Source organism: Cylas formicarius, unplaced genomic scaffold (assembly GCF_029955315.1).
Source record: "Cylas formicarius isolate icCylForm1 unplaced genomic scaffold, icCylForm1.1 PGA_scaffold_6__28_contigs__length_40554024, whole genome shotgun sequence".
Taxonomy (NCBI): domain Eukaryota; kingdom Metazoa; phylum Arthropoda; class Insecta; order Coleoptera; family Brentidae; genus Cylas; species Cylas formicarius.
Genome location: NW_026844347.1, coordinates 36,670,410 through 36,687,242, shown reverse-complemented (window position 1 = coordinate 36,687,242; position 16,833 = coordinate 36,670,410). Strand labels below are relative to the sequence as shown.

Sequence of the window (16,833 nt, the reverse complement as noted above, 5' to 3'; positions counted from 1 at the left end):
CCAAAGTTAAAATCATCTATACATACTGTTTCCGCTATTGCACTAAGAATTATTACTTGACAAATAAATTTTCGCACTAAAACGGTAACACATAATATTACCCTTCACAAGTTACTCAATAGGGTGTGTAACCAATTTTGTTTACGAATCTTGAATACCAACACCATGGAAAACAAATAGTTAATACAGGGGCCCGTATTGTGGGCAAAGTGGCAATTCGACTCGCCGGCTTGGCGAAGGTAATTAATTGTTCCCGTTCGTAAAAAACCGATGTCAAATTGACGACTAATAATTTCATGGACAATATACTCACTTGTAGACGGCGTACGTGTGGTATTCGTTTAGAGTTGCGATCCTTTCGTGCAAAATGGGCGATTTGGTGCTTTTCGTGATCGACTTTACGAATAAGAATATGTAGGCGTCCAATGCGAACTGATACATCGGATCAATATTGCCCATGTCATTTAAAACGAAAAACAAAATTGACGCCCTTTTCGCACACGCCCTGTATCCCTATAATTTTGTTTCCCTATTACTTCTACGAAAGCTCAGCAACGTGTCATAGGCTACTTCTCTGGCGGTATCTATTTGAACTTCCGTCTTCTCGGACACCTCCAAACTTTTCTGCACCGACAACGAGGTCGCTTTCGAGTTTTGTAGGGTGTTGAACAGTTCAGCGTCTTCTAGCAGCGACCCCCTGGTTTCGTACAGTAATCGTAGCAGTTCGTTTTCCAAATCGATCAAGGTTCGTTTGCCTTAAAAATACAAAGAGTATTTATATACGTTCCAGAGATGGCGCTTGAAGCGCAACCGTGAGAGAAGTCTGTGTTCCGTGCTTGTGGCAAAGACTAGATGTTCAACCAATAGAATGATTCCCTCAACAGTCTAGATTTTTTTAACGTTTGAACTTTATATAAGTGTTTCGCAATGGCCGCAAGAGCGTTGTCGGTGAAAATTTTCGCCCAAAATAAACAATATCGCGTTGTAACCAAGAAAGAACTACATTCGTTTGTGGTTTTCGTATATTTCGTCTTGAAGATAAATGGATATTAGTGGCCCGTTAGTGCCGTATATGGGTCTAAGTGCAGTGCGCGTAAGGTTTGGCATGACAACGACGTTAAATTGGTAAGTAATAGATTATAGAGTGATGAATATTTTTGATGCAATTCGTTAATTTGTTTGCAAAACCAATTGGTTACCACCTTTATGGTCTTTACCTAACTAGCGATATTATTTTACAAAACTAGTGATTAATGTTTTTTTTACTGGTAGAATATTACGAAGTCTATTTCACCTTAGAAAAAATACCATTCATAAGTCTCGTCTGCTGCGTCACACAAATTCGACATTATACCTGTAGCAATGGCCAAGACTAAACTATCCTTCTGCTCCTCGAGGTGGGGCTTCTCTTTCCTGACCACGATGCCCAAGAGTTGAGCCTCGAGGCCTTCCTCTTTGACCGCGAAATTAACAATGGTGGTTCTGGTTGACACTTCGGGGGCGTAATGCGGGTTGGTCAGTTTGGTGGTGATGAAAAAACGGAACTCTTCGTGGTACGAAACAAACTTATCGTCGAGCTGACAAAGACGAGAGCGTGGGGTTGGGTGGAGGGGTGTATAGTTGTTCGTGGAGTCTTACTTTTATCATCGTTTCGCCGCCATGTTTCACCACGGCTTTGGCCAGTATCGGGTTCACCGCCGGATCTATGACCTCGAGAATATTCTGGAGCAGCACCGGCTGTCCATACTGAATCGCTCTCTCGATTATGCCCATGAAGCCCGGGACACCAAAATCTACCACCTTGGATTCAATTTACGCAAAACACATATTTCCACAATTTGGTGTATTTTTGGTTACATTTCCTATCAGCCACGCAAAGCTGGGTGGCTCCATATCAGGTGTGGTAAAAGTTAAATAATGTATCTACTGGACTGTGAGTGAACTTTTGTGGCATTTCTGCCTAAATATGCGCCTGGAGATTGGTAAATAAAATGCTACAAATGAAACCTCACAGTTATAGGATGTGCTATCTTTGATTTTTATTTAAAAAAAATCGAAAATCGTAATCGTAAATAGAAATAGTTTCTGAAAAAGAAAAAAATTGACAAACAAATAGCAAAGGCTGCTACTAATTCGAGATTCCGATTCATTGAAAACTCTGATTATTCGCTGCCATCAAGAAAAACGTTACCAACAAGCCTTTTAGATGAACCTATGAGGAGGAAAAGGCAAAATGATTTTCTTCTCTGTCAGGACAACGTGTGAATATGTCCATTGACGTCAAACGTCCACAATGAAACAGTTATGTGTGCAACAATAACAAATGAAGACGGACGAGCGCTTCTTTACAAGACTATTGATACTTCGGCAAAACCTCATGCTTCACAATATTTGACTGAAGGAGCTTGTGATCTAATTTCTTCATGCAACTCACGATATGACTGCGAAGTGACAGATAACGTAGCAAATTTGACCCCCGTGAGGAAAACTTTGGAGGAAAAGACGGACTCAAAAGTTATAAGTTATCGCTGTCTTGAACACATTTTGAATCTACCGTACAAAGACTTACGTCAAAGGACATATAGTCCAAAATTGTTGAGTATTTTTGCGATAACCATCTACCTAGAGGCGACGCTTGAGTCCTTGAAAATGATGTGCGATGAAATAGCGTTGCTGATTGTTTACAGATGCACGTCACTCAGATTCAACATGCAGAACAAGAATATTTAAGTATTACTACTACTATCTCAGATGCTGTAGAGCACCTTAATGCATGGTCATATCACCATCCAGCCCAAAAATGATCGGTTATCAAGCCTCTTATTTACAGAGTCGTAAAACTATCTCAGGCGGAGTCATTGAACCCAGAATTAAAACACCTTACCTTAAAGACACTTCACCACAACCTTCCAATAGCATCGAGGCCAAAAGCAATCCTACACTCGCCACTGCGGTCCTTCCTTACTTTTAAAACATCACTGACCACATGTCAAAAATTCTAAAGAAGTATAACGTCAAAACCAGATTTACCACTTGTTCAAAGACAAGTTCCATTTGAGATGCCAGGAGTTTACAGCATTCCATGCATATGCGGCAAAAAATACATTGGAGAGACCGGAAGAAACATATCAACTAGTCTCAAAGAACCATGACGGAGCCTTAAGACTAAGACAAATAAACTCATCAACAGTTGCCGAACACAATCACGAAATCGGCCATAAAATTTTATTAGATAAAACTAAAATTCTTGCATGTAATCAATTCTCCTACCAACGAAAACTCCGAGGGTCTATAGAAATTTATAAGCAACCTAACAATCTTAACTGCGACTCAAGTCTATCTGTCACCCATCAGGGAATCAGTCATTTGTCTTATTTTCTGAAATAGTTGTGTTTTACTTTTCATTCGTGATAATATTTTTACGTTGTGCTTTTTACGTTGGTCTCAATAAAAAAAGATTAACATTTAAATCAAGATTTTAATCGTGATTTAAATCACTTGATTAAAATCAACCCAACGCTGGTTATCTGTCGCTTTCCGCGTTTTGTGTCACATCGAAATTGTACCTGCAGATTGTTGTTCTTTTCCATGGCCTTGATCCATTTTTGGGCCTGACCCTGGGGATCGATGATTAAGGGCCAGCGCGAACCCCGCGTGACTATTATACCGTTTTCGGTGCTGAAGTTGTCGGCCGGTAAACCCTGGATGTTCCACTCCCTGATCGTCGTAGGGTCGCTCAAGAAACTGGTAACGTTAAAGTCCCGACTGGCGGGTATTTCCAATTCGGTAACCTATGGAGAGTCAATACTCAATTCGATTTTTAAGCCAATTCAGTGCCATCTTTGGTTTCACAAAAAGTTACGAAACCGTATTTTTGAAGTCAACGAGGTATGCATTGGTCATTATTCAGTGGACCGGAAAAGCCATAATGTTTATGAAGCCAATGCAAAATCACCTTTCTTAATACTCATGAATCGGACATTTTTCTAATTCTATTTAATTCGTGAACCACCGGAACCACTATTATACTTATATACGCTGGCTACCAGTTCTTCTTTCAATATACCTGTAATCTATACAGGGCTGGTCAAAATCGACTGGAGAATATGAATTTGACGAAATTTAAATGATTTGTTAAAAAATAACTGACGGAAAATATATTTTATTCAGGAGTTCATAAATGTTGCTCAACCAGAACTTCCTATTTATGTATCTGATATTTATGAGTAATTTTTGCCAATATATAAGTAGTCCAATCAAAACTTATCTATAGCTTATATTCATTAAATATATATATATATATATATATATATATATATATATATATATATATATATATATATATATATATATATATATATATATATATATATATATTCTCACGTATTGATTCACGGATGAAAAAATGTGATGACACTATACTCCGGGATATCATCCGTTCGCTCGTTGAACTCCGACTGGAATCCTGCAAATCCTGCATCCGACTGGAATCCTGCAGACGTTTCGCCAAAATCTCACTTGGCATCTTCAATGCTCGCGCTCCGAAAACACTTCGTTCCGAACACAGTGTTCGAAGTGTTTTCGGAGCGCGAGCATTGAAGATGCCAAGTGAGATTTTGGCGAAACGTCTGCAGGATTTGCAGGATTCCAGTCGGATGCAGGATTCCAGTCGGAGTTCAACGAGCGAACGGATGATATCCCAGACTATAGTGTCATCATATATATATATATATATATATATATATATATATATATATATATATATATATATATATATATATATATATATATATATATATATATATATATATATATATATATATATATATATATATATGATGACACTATATTCCGGGATATCATCCGTTCGCTCGTTGAACTCCGACTGGAATCCTGCATCCGACTGGAATCCTGCAAATCTTGCATCCGACTGGAATCCTGCAGACGTTTCGCCAAAATCTCACTTGGCATCTTCAATGCTCGCGCTCCGAAAACACTTCGTTTTCGGAGCGCGAGCATTGAAGATGCCAAGTGAGATTTTGGCGAAACGTCTGCAGGATTCCAGTCGGATGCAAGATTTGCAGGATTCCAGTCGGATGCAGGATTCCAGTCGGAGTTCAACGAGCGAACGGATGATATCCCGGAATATAGTGTCATCACATTTTTCCATCCGTGAATCAATACGTGAGAATATATATATATATATATATATATATATATATATATATATATATATATATATATATATATATATATATATATATATACGAGCGAACGGATGATATCCCAGACTATAGTGTCATCATATATATATATATATATATATATATATATATATATATATATATATATATATATATATATATTTTCAATGTTTTTTATTATGTATTTATTTTATTTCTGAAATTTGGATAGCGTTTCTTATTTTAAATATAGTAGCTGTTCTTATTTCATTTTTGGGTTTCCCAAGTATTTTTTATGTAACACAGTCTATACTCAAATTCAATCGTTTTTTCAGGAATGACAAAAAATAAAAATAATGATTTAGTAGATTAGGCGAATTTTTGTTTAAATGGTTTTGTTAATCCACACAATTGCCGATATTCGTCCATCGAAAGTCTCCATTGGATGATGGAACATCGTACCCAATATTTTCCAAAGCTAAATGTATGGGTTGGAATAATGGGTGAAAATATAATATTATTATTACCAGTGAAAATGTACCCTTTCAAGACGCAATTAGCGTTGCCATATCCGCATATGGTTTCAACAAGATTATACACAAAATCGCTGAATTGGAGGATGAGTGGCCGCCTTGTTGAACAGATTTAAATCCCCTAGATTTTTTTTCGGGGCCACCTCAAAATTAGTGTACGAAACAAAACCCAACACCTTGGCTGACTTAGAAGAGCCGAAATTTGAGCTATAACACCGAAGGTTCTCCAAAATATCATATATTGCGAAGAAGCAGTTTTAGCAATAAATACTATTTCGTTTTGAAATAGTATTTATTGTTATTCAAGTTTACCAATTGGTCAAAAATATTAATTATGTCGTTCATTACATTAAATAAATTAAATCATTAAGTATTTTTGTTCTTTCTCATTCTTGCAAAAACGGTTTCATTTGGATATTGGGTATGTTGCATAAAAAATAATAAGAATTTTAAGAGCAATCCAAAAAGGAATAAAAACGTGCCCTTTCTATGTAAAATAGTTTGGTAGGTTAGGAAAAAAACATAAATGTGGCAACATCGCCTATTTCGTCAAGTTGTAATTTCTGATTTCTGATTGTGTTCCCTTTGATTGCCTTAGAACGTATATAGCAATATTTTATGAACGACTTGTATGGTTTACATCGTAGACAACGTCAACACTCTTTCGCGGTACCTCTTGTTGCCACATTTCGACCATACGCGCCCTATAACCGCTGACGAAGGGTCCCAGGTACGACACGAAACCGGTGGCGAGCATACAGTCACCCGGCAAGAAATAAAATCGCGCATCCAGCTCGACCACACTTTCCTCCCACCGCTGCCTCTCGTCTGATAAACATTCCACCAAGAGGGCGGCCCTTTCCAACTTGATTTTGAGCAGTTCCGCCTGAAATGAAGCTCACGGCGGTCACCTATTGAATCGGCCAACCCGTCCGCTACCAGACCTTTCTGTTCAGTTCCTCCTTTTGCTCGAGTTTCTCTTGGTACTCCTTCTGCAGCCGTTGGATGTACGCGTTGAGCTCGGCCAATTTCGCTTGGGCCTCCGCCAACAGCATTTGCTTCTCCTTCAACGATTTAACGGCCTCTTCCAGTTTCGCTTTTTTCGGTGCCACTACTCTGCACGAAAAAGTTTACGTCGAATACTACTTTGATTTATTAAGAGCTTACAGTTGTAAAAAGGATTTACCGTCTTTTATTAAAAAATTTCCATGTTTTATTAACGATTTATTGTGTTTCATAAATGATTTACGGTTTTTAATTAAGGATTTTTCATATTTTATTGAGCAGAATAAATAAGAACTAAGAGTTCAGATTTTTACGAAATTATATATTCGTAACCGTACTACAATCTGTCAATTATAGATAAAATTATAAATAAAAAACAAATCCGGACAACAGTAAACTCTATCCGAAACCTAATACAGAACACGAACAATTTAAAACAATTACATACCACCCAGTGAAAAAGTTTCAAAACATTTGTCAAAATCTCCTTTAAAAACAGCTTTCAGAACTGACAACACAATAGAAAAATTTTTAAAAAACAATAAAACGAAATGTCCAAAATATAAAAAATCAATTGTCTACAGGTTGAAATGCGGATCTTTTCCTAAAATTTATATTGGACAAACAGGTAGATCCTTCAAGGAACGCATTAGCGAACATAAAAGAGCGTTTAAAAACAATAGTCTAGATTCTAATTATGCTACACACTTAAACATAGAAAAACACATTTTTGACGACAATTTTGATATTTTACATACAGCCACAAAACGTAGAAAATTAAATTTATTGGAAGCGAGATTAACAAAATGAGACATTCAAATCTATTGCTTAACGTTCAATTATATTTAAATACCTCTTCTTTATTGAACTTAAATTCTCACAACAACATTAAGGTTTTATTGTCATTTTTTGGTAAATATAGTAGCAGGTAGTTTGTAAATATTGCATTTGATAAAGACACGGTGTTGTCGAAACAATTGTCTTGTAAAAATATATAATTTCGTGAAAATCTGAAATTTTAGTTCTTATTTATTTTGATAAATGGATTTTCATCAAGTAAAAGCCACCTCAGTTCAATTTTATTTAGGCTTTTACTAAGAATTTCCAATTCTGCTGTGATTTATTAAAAAGGATTTACCGGCTTTTATTAAAAAATGCCATATTTTATTCGCGATTTACTCTGTTTTATAAAAGATTCTCGGCGTTTTATTAAGGATTTATCATATTTTATTGGGGATTTTACTAAGAAATTTCAATTCGACTGTATTTTTATTAGGAACTTAACATTTTAAAAAGGATTTACCGACTTTTATAAAAAAAATGCCATATTTGTAAGAGATTTACTGTGTTTTATTAAGGATTTATCATATTTTATTGAGGATATTATTAAGAAAGATTTGAAAATAATCTAAATTGGAAATCACTATGTAGAAAATTTGTGTTTTATCAAGGATTTCAAAACCTTAAAATTGAAATAGCTGTGAACGAAAATGTAAGTTTAAGGTGAGAATTTCGACTATTTACGGTGTTGAATTGAGGATTTATGATTTACGATCGATGTATATATGATTTGCGCTTGCGCGTGGAAGCACCGAGATGGTAACAAGTTTGTTTATGTTTTAATCAAGTTTTTATAAGTCTCCACAGGACATAAGGCCACCGTGGCTACCGTGCACTTACTTCCAAACTCTCGCGTATTTCTCGATCGCGATAACCCAAAGGCACAGCGATTTTGCCGCGAACGAAACCACGCCCACTTTCTCGGGTACGAATTCCTCGTTCAGCGTGTACGCTGTGATCTTCCTCAGCGTTTTGTCGCTTATGTGGTCCCTGTCGAACTCCTTCAAGTCTCTCAAAAAGTTTATCTCGCCCAGCAGTCGCTTGGCCTCCGTCCAAGTGGGTTCCACCTTCAAACAATCGGAGTGTTTTCGTTCCCGTACAAAGAGCATTCACTTACTCCTTTAAGTATGTTGACCGCTTCCATCACCAGTTTGACCCTTTGCGGGGGAGTGGTGTACGATTTCAGCTCGCTGATGTCCTTCTTGCTGAGCGCGTCGAGTGCTTTGATGGCCTCCTCTAGCGCCGGCATCGCTTCGTCCAAATCGGCTTGGGCAACGTCCGCCATCTTCTTGCACTGAATCTCTTCTTCGCCGATTTTCAAGCTCTTTTTAGCCACTTCTTTCTGCGAAACGGTTAACGCAGGTATAGTTTAAAACGGAGAAAGATTTAGGGCTATACTTGGTGTTCGTCAGCTTCTTTCCTCTGCGCCACTATAATAATCAAATACTCGTCGCATTGTTGTTGGAATTCGGCCACCTTCTTCTGCGCCTCGGCCAACTCCACCGACATCGTCGTCACCTTCTCCTTGGTATCGTCTATCTTCCACAGGCCGTTGCGCAGCTTGTTTGCCTGCGACGACACCTCCTCCCTCTTGGACGCCAACATTCTTCATAAAAACAAGTCTCGTAGATACGTAAGGTTACATCTTGTGCGCGGTATGGTCTGTTCATAGATATAAGAAAGTGACCAATTGCTTTTGAATGGGATTATCCAAGGGTGGTCATTAACATACAATGCAACAAGATTATTACCTAAAGTTTCTGAATTTAAATTCAGGTAAAATTGTGGTCCGTAATAGAAATTAATTTTATACCTACCTGTGTTTAATATTCTTGGGTTTGGTATACTACTTAGTTTAAGTTTATTAGTAATCATTCTTATTTGGTGTCTAATACAGCGTGTGTTAAATTGTGTGCGAATTATGCTAAATATGTGCGAGTCTAGTGTATCCCAGGAGATGCTCCCGTCCAAATGTAGAAAACACTATTCTATACTATAGACAGTTGACTAAAACCCCTTCCTCATGTGACACAAAAGCAACAATCCAAAACTACATGTATAATAACGACATTTTCACGAAGATTATACCAAAAAGCAATTAATTGAGGTTCTACACAGCTTGAACCTACAAAAGGAATACGTCTGTGATAATTGTGCAAAGAATCTAGGGCATACAGTTTTAAGGCTTCCACCTTACCACTGTATATTTAATCCCATTGAACATGTTTGGCACCAACTGAAATCTGCCATTCGTCGTAACAATGTTTTCCCCCGTGTTACATCCAATGTCCTCAAACTTATAGAAACCGAAGTTTTTAACATCCCTCCACAAAGTTGGGCAAATTCTGTTAAACATATAGAAAAAACAGAACAATCGTATATCCATATTGCAAATAATATATAACAAATAATAATTAGAACAGGCGATGATCGCGATAGTGATACTGATATATTATGTGAATAATTTTAAGTAATTTAAGTAGGTAATAAAAATAATTTGAAATTTTATTTTAGATTTGAACATAAATACATACATAAATAAATAAATATTCTTTAGTATATTTCCTAACAAAACCCCAAATAATTAAATTCTAGGCAAAGTACGGACCTGTTCGGCCATATTTCATTCTTACAGCTTGCCCGGGTCTTTCCTTAATTCGTATCAGTTAGTCACTTTGAATCTATGAACAGACTTTACATCTTGTGCGCGGTACCTTTTGTATCCCGATACCAATTCGAGATAGTTGGTCGGCGTGACGTAGTTGTGACGTTTCAACTCGTGCAGCATGAGTTTCGAGTAGTGAACGACAGAGGCGTGCATGCTCGCGAACGCTTCCGCCGCAGCCAGCGACAGTCTATCTTGCGCCGAGATCAGAAGGGTTTCTCGTCTTCTGAGTTTCTTTAATGCCCCGCACGACTTATGAGCGTATTTTAACAAACATATGGTGCGTTACCTGATCCTGGCCGGTTATTTTCTGTACGAAATCCACGCCGTGTACGAAACGGAGCGCCACCTCCAGCAATGCCTCCCTCGGCCATTCGTGGAACCAATCGATCGTGGTGCAATTGATCAAAGCGGGATTTTGCCTGAGAATTTTGATCGTAAAAATTGATGTGACAATTTAGTTTCAATTTTATAAAAGTTTGGTGTGTCACCTTAAACGGTTTCTGAAAGCCTCTCCGATCGGGCTCATGCACAAAACAATATGAAGGTTCGCCCTAACCCTCGTTACCAAAAAATCGTAGATGGCCTCGTTGGTGGGCAATATGGCCGCTCGCGCCACCGCAGATTCCAGCTTGCTTTTTACCTAAAGGTGTAATTGTCATATCAACGAAGAGTCTGGTTCGCTTCGGTTACGTAGATATACTATTGGTGTATATGGTAGCTCTACCAGAGAACAATATAGTCTATGCGATATTGGTGAGTGCTCGCAGACCGTATTGCATTGACAGTCGAGCGGCTGTCCACGCTCGTACCTCTGTGAAGATGAGCTCTGAATTCCTACTTGACTATCGAAAAACACTGACAAGACTGGCCGAATATAATTCTCTGGGTAAAGTCTGTTCATAGATATAAGAAAGTGATACGAATTAAGGCAAGACCCGGGCAAGTTGTAAGAATGAAATATGGCCGAATTTAATTATTTGTGGTTTTCTTAGGAGAGATACTAAACAATATTTATTTCTTTATGTATGTATTTATGTTTAAATCTAAAACAAAATTACAAATTATTTTTATTCACATAACATATCAGTATCACTATCGCTATCATCGCCTGTTCTAATTATTATTTGTTCTATATTATTTGCAATATGGATATACGATTGTTCTGCTTTTTCTATATGTTTTAGCAGAATTTTCCCAACTTTGTGGAGGGATGTTAAAAACTTCGGTTTCTATAAGTTTGAGGACATTGGAAGTAACACGGGGAAAAACATTGTTACGACGAATGGCAGATTTCAATTGGTGCCAAACATGTTCAATGGGATTAAAGCCTTAAAACTGTATGCCCTAGATTTTTTGCATAATTATCACAGACGTATTCCTTGTGTAGGTTCGAGCTTTGTAAAACCTCAATTAATTTTTTTTTGGAATAATCTTCGTGAAAATAAATGTCGTTATTATACATGTAGTTTTGGATTGTTGCTTTTGTGTCACACGAGGAGGGGGTTTTAGTCAACTGTTTACTGTTATAACTTGCATTGTCCATTACAATGACGTTATTAGGAGGAATGTTTGAAACTAGTTTGTTTTTAAACCAACTTTCAAATAAATCAGCGGTGGTGTCTTCATGGTAATCCAGAGAAGAATCTTTAATATTTTTCGCAGACAGAGAAAGTCCATTTGGAATCCAACCATCTTTCGAGCCAGCATGCAAAATAGTTATTCTTTTACCTCTTTTTGATGGCGCGTTTGTTTTACACTTATCAGTTGAGTCAACCCAACACTTTTCCGGGGTGTTATAAGTGTCGAACCTGGTTTCATCCAAGTAAATAATTGACCTCCTAATTAAGATATCTGATGTAGGCACGCTTTGTTCCTCGTATAACTGGTAAATTTTACGCCGTATTATATCTTGATCATCACTTTCATCTACACTCGAGAAAATATCAGCATCCCTTCTTTTTTCCCTCGCTGAAATGAGAATATTCACAATTTTCCATACAGTTGATGTTGGAATTTTCGTCAATGTGGCCGTTTCTTCTAAATATGCTTGCTTGCTGGCACCAGGTTCAATGTGAGTCAAATAAACATTGTTTATAACTTCCTTAGTCTCAATAGAATAGTGCTTTCTACATTTGGGCGGGAGCATCTCCTGAGATACACTAGACTCGCACATATTTTGCATAATTCGCACACGCTGTATTACACACGAAATAAGAATGATTATTAATAAAATTAAAATAAGTAGTATACCAATCCAAAGAATATTAAACACAGGTAGGTATAAAATTATTTTCTCTTAGGGACCACAATTTTACCTGAATTTAAATTCCGAAACTTTAGGTAATAATCTTGTTGCATTGTATGTTAATGATCACCCGTGGATAATCCCATTCAAAAGCAATTGGTCACTTGCTTATATCTATGAACAGACCATACTAGCGCATGTGGATATTGAGGGCAACGAAATGGCAAACAGTGATTGTTGGGCTCTAGGAACTAACCGTACTTCCTCGAGACTACAAGACTGTTCTAAGGAAAGGAGTGAAGACGTAAAAAGAATCCACAGGTTTGAATCCAGCGCCTTGGTCATAAACGATAGATAGAGAGATAGAATAGGAATAGGAATTGTCATTGATGGTACCTCAGTGGCATCTCGTGCTATCCGAATATTTGATGATCGCAAAGACAAGAATGTGAAAAGCTAGTGTATATGTATATTAGTGGGTTGTAGTGAATTAATAGAGTGCTGGAATGGTTTCTGTGTACGTATCAAATTAATATGTTAAATAGTATCCCCGGTTTTTATACCTCCTCGAACTCATCAGTTTTGTAGAGATTCGAAACCTCGCCGCTGCTGAGCATGTTGTTGACGATTTCCAAGAAAATTTCATCTGTCACCTGGCTATCGTTGAACACGAACGAGACAGCTTTATTGGCGATTCCCGTCAGTTCGTAGAGTCGTTTCAGGTCTTCACGGAAGTCGGTTTCCTTATAACTACGTGTCGCCGAAATTTCAAACGTACCGTATTCGCAAATGTACGAAGCGATACGCGTGAGCGATTGTCTTCCACTTCCACCTGCAACTTTCAAAGATTAGAGGCTTAGATGGAAGGTGTAAGAACGACCCCATCACCTATCCCCACTAAGAGCACGTTGCCTCTCGGTTGGGAGATAACCCTCACTATCCTGCAGATGTGTTCTAAAGCGTCGTTGAATAACACGAGATCCATCGACACCATGTTGGGTGACGCGTTGTACTCCTCCAACTGTTGCTCGATGAAGTTTCGAAGGGAGACCGTCTCTTGGTGCTCCTTTAGTTCATGAAGTTAAAAGAGGTGTCAAATTAAATGCCTTTGGTATAACGAATGCAACAATCTCACTCACTATCACTATCACACATTCTGTAAGTAATGATTATCCTGTTGTATGAATAAATGATGAAGTGTTTAGTTACCTCGTAAATACCCCACGGGTTAACGAAGCTTGCGTACATCGGTATCTTTTTTTCCGGACAAAGACTGTGCAGGGTCAGATCAAAATGTCTACCGAGCTGCTCGTTCATTTCGTTGTAAAACCACTCTTGATCGCTGACAATAAACGAAAACTAAGCACAAAAATGTTTGACATAAAATGAGTGTCGAATCCACCCGAGTTATGTAAAAGTAAAACGAAACAAAACGGCATCATTAGAAACGGAAAGAGGATGGTCTCTTATTCAATCCGTGAAACCAGTGTTTTTCCAAAACTTTGCGACTATTAATTTTTAAGGAATGGTGTTTACAGGATAAGCAAACATCTTTGAACCTCACCTATCATCAATCAAACGGTCATAAAACACCCTGAAACACTCGTGGATCCAAAGTCGGAGCAACGAGGCTCGGTCGTTCTGATAATCCTTATGGCTCCTCAGCAAACCTTGAAACACTTTCGATATGTCGCGTAAGTTAAAGAGATAGTGCATTTTGTTCGGGGTCGGCAGCATTTTCAAACTGACGTTTTGGTACAAATCTGCAAAAAAAAAAACACCGACTAGCGCTTAACGTTTAGGGAACCATTGCTCTTATAACGTGATATTCTAGAACCACTTTTGCCCCCTCCACACAAAATACATTCTATTGCAATTGCCAAAATAACGGGGAGGCAAGTGGTTGTTTATGGTGGCTCGAACTTTGTGAGTATTGCAACGGTGACTGAGCAGGGTCTCCTTTGTAAATTTGCGTGCATAGAAATCGCCCTTTTTTTTTTTTACTTCAATTTCTTTTTTTAGAAACTTCTGATCGGATAAAAAAATATATGCACTTTGAAAGACAATTTCATATGCTTTAATACGAGTTTCTGTGCTTCGGGTGTAGCATAGTAAAATAACTGCACGAGGCAAACTAACTATTTTTTATTACTAAAATTGTCGTCAAAAATGTGTTTTTCTGTGTTTAACTGTGTAGCATAATTAGAATCGAGACTATTGTTTTTAAACGCTCTTTTATGTTCGTTAATGCGTTTCTTGAAGGATCTACCTGTTTGTCCAATATAAATTTTAGGACTAGATCCACAATTCAACCTGATTTTTGAGAGTTTGGATATTTCGTTTTATTGTTTTTCAAATATTTTCCTATTGTGTTGTTAGTTCTGAAAGCTATTTTTAAACCACATTTTGACAAATGACTTTTTCACTGGGTTCTCCTATGTATGTAATGGTTTTAAATTGTTCGTGTTCGGTTTCGGATATATAGAGTTTACTGTTGTCTGGATTTGTTTTTTATTTGTAATTTTAACGATAATGGACGGATTGTAGCTGTTTTCAGTGCAATTTGTTTAATGATATTAAGTTCTTTGTTTGTTGTTTTCTGTTGAGAGTGGAGTATTAAGAACTCTGTGTATAAAAGAGTGAAATGCAGCCATTTTGTGTGTATAAGAGTGATTTGAGCTGTTATGTATTACTGTGTCCGTGTGTGAAGGTTTATGGTAAATGTTCAATCTCGATAGTGAATTTTATACGATCATTTAATGAGTTAATGTAATTTAAAAAATAATTCAATTGTCAGTCCGTTCCAACAAAGCAAGCAGACATTATCCACGTATCTATACCACCACAGAAAAGTTTTACATTAAGGATGTTCTAGTATGATATTTTCCAAATTATCCATAAAAATCTGGGATAACAAAGTGGGTTTCCCATAATCAAACCTTCCTTAGAGATGTAAATCTCTCTCTATAAATTCAAAATAATTTTGGTCTAAAGATACTATTAACTCCTAAAATTTATATTGGACAAACAGGTAGATCCTTCAAGAAACGCATTAACGAACTTAAAAGAACGTTTAAAAACAATAGTCTAGATTCTAATTATGCTGCACACTTAAACACAGAAAAACACATTTTTGACGACAATGTTGATATTTTACATACAGCTACATTGGAAGCCATGGAAGCCTCTCCATTATTAAACTTAAATTCTAACAACAAAAATTAAGGTTTTATTGTCGTTTTTCGGTAAATGTAGTAGCAGGTATTTTGTAAATACTACATTTGATAAAGACACGGTGTTGTCGAAACAATTGTCATGTGAAAATATATAATTTCGTGAAAATCTGAATTTTTAGTTCCTATTTATTTTTTTATTTATCACGAAAAACACTAACTACACTCTTTCGCCAAAACCTAACCGAGTAGTAAACCTAACCTCAAAATGTCAAACTTCTCTATTAAAACATTAGTCCCATGACTAGCAGCCCTCGTAACTACTGCATGAACGCGTTTCATTTGTTTAATCGTAGCTACGCGTATAAAAGATCAGCACTCTTGACAAACTCATACTAAAGCATGTTAAACTGTCTTCCAAATAGCGTGCTTGTTTTTTGGATCAGATTAATAGTTTCTAGAAAAGAATTATACTAAAGTCAAAAATTTAAAACGGGTCGATTTCTACGTACGCGAGTTTATATAAACGTCTTTGATGTTTACCGATAGTGGTCTGGGTAACCGCGTTTCCCACCAATTTGACGCTCTCGTCGAACGCGGCGAGATGCTGCTGCAGCATGCCGCTGTAGATACGCTCGACGGTCGTTTCGTCCGGAAACGTCATGTTGACTACATTGAAGCGGCTCTGTAGGCGATCGGAGATCACGTTCCGACCGCCTCCCGGCGGGCCCATGGCCGCCAAGATGTGCATTTTCTACGATATCTCCTCCAGTACTAACCACTATTCTACTAATTTTCGGACTTACCTCGATGTATTTTTTAGTTTGCTTCTGCCTGTCGTACCAAAATCCGTAATCAATCCATTGCCTAAGCAGTTCCAGTGGCGGCTGGGAGCCGTAGGTTTCCCTCGCGGGCATGTTAAGGTCGTCCATGAACGTTACCAGCGTTTTGCCGCCTATGGGTGCGAATCTACCTTTCGTGCGTTTCTCTACGCGACTCTCGATCAGTGACTATCGGACATTTTACCGTTTTTTTATTTGTTTATTTATTGAGATACACTGTCCAACAGGATTAACCCAACCACAGTACAGTAAGTGACAAATTTAAAAAAAAAATGCAAAAGGACAGCAAAGTAAAACAAAAATAATTATAAGCCATTCCTTAAAAAACATGTTTTAACGTCACG

The 16,833-nt window shown here is 37.4% G+C and overlaps 1 protein-coding gene across 11 annotated transcripts in view; it reads right to left on the bottom strand.

The window, feature by feature from the left end:
* LOC132703300 (dynein axonemal heavy chain 2) overlaps positions 1-16,833 on the bottom strand; it is an 88,343-nt gene that overhangs the window by 15,050 nt on the left and 56,460 nt on the right. For all 11 annotated transcript variants that reach the window (XR_009619054.1, XM_060672471.1, XM_060672472.1 and 8 more), the window contains 19 exons: positions 16,454-16,657; positions 16,191-16,401; positions 14,039-14,237; positions 13,684-13,816; positions 13,363-13,540; positions 13,038-13,306; positions 10,718-10,869; positions 10,516-10,648; positions 10,276-10,460; positions 8,960-9,167; positions 8,679-8,903; positions 8,402-8,628; positions 6,661-6,832; positions 6,390-6,602; positions 3,567-3,791; positions 1,639-1,800; positions 1,355-1,577; positions 571-755; positions 314-513 (listed from right to left, as the gene is read on the bottom strand). Coding sequence is in view for 10 of the 11 variants with exons in the window: in XM_060672471.1 (XP_060528454.1) it covers positions 314-513; positions 571-755; positions 1,355-1,577; positions 1,639-1,800; positions 3,567-3,791; positions 6,390-6,602; positions 6,661-6,832; positions 8,402-8,628; positions 8,679-8,903; positions 8,960-9,167; positions 10,276-10,460; positions 10,516-10,648; positions 10,718-10,869; positions 13,038-13,306; positions 13,363-13,540; positions 13,684-13,816; positions 14,039-14,237; positions 16,191-16,401; positions 16,454-16,657 (3,704 nt within the window). In the remaining variant the exon portion in view is untranslated. The remainder of the gene's footprint in view (positions 1-313; positions 514-570; positions 756-1,354; positions 1,578-1,638; positions 1,801-3,566; positions 3,792-6,389; positions 6,603-6,660; positions 6,833-8,401; positions 8,629-8,678; positions 8,904-8,959; positions 9,168-10,275; positions 10,461-10,515; positions 10,649-10,717; positions 10,870-13,037; positions 13,307-13,362; positions 13,541-13,683; positions 13,817-14,038; positions 14,238-16,190; positions 16,402-16,453; positions 16,658-16,833) is intronic.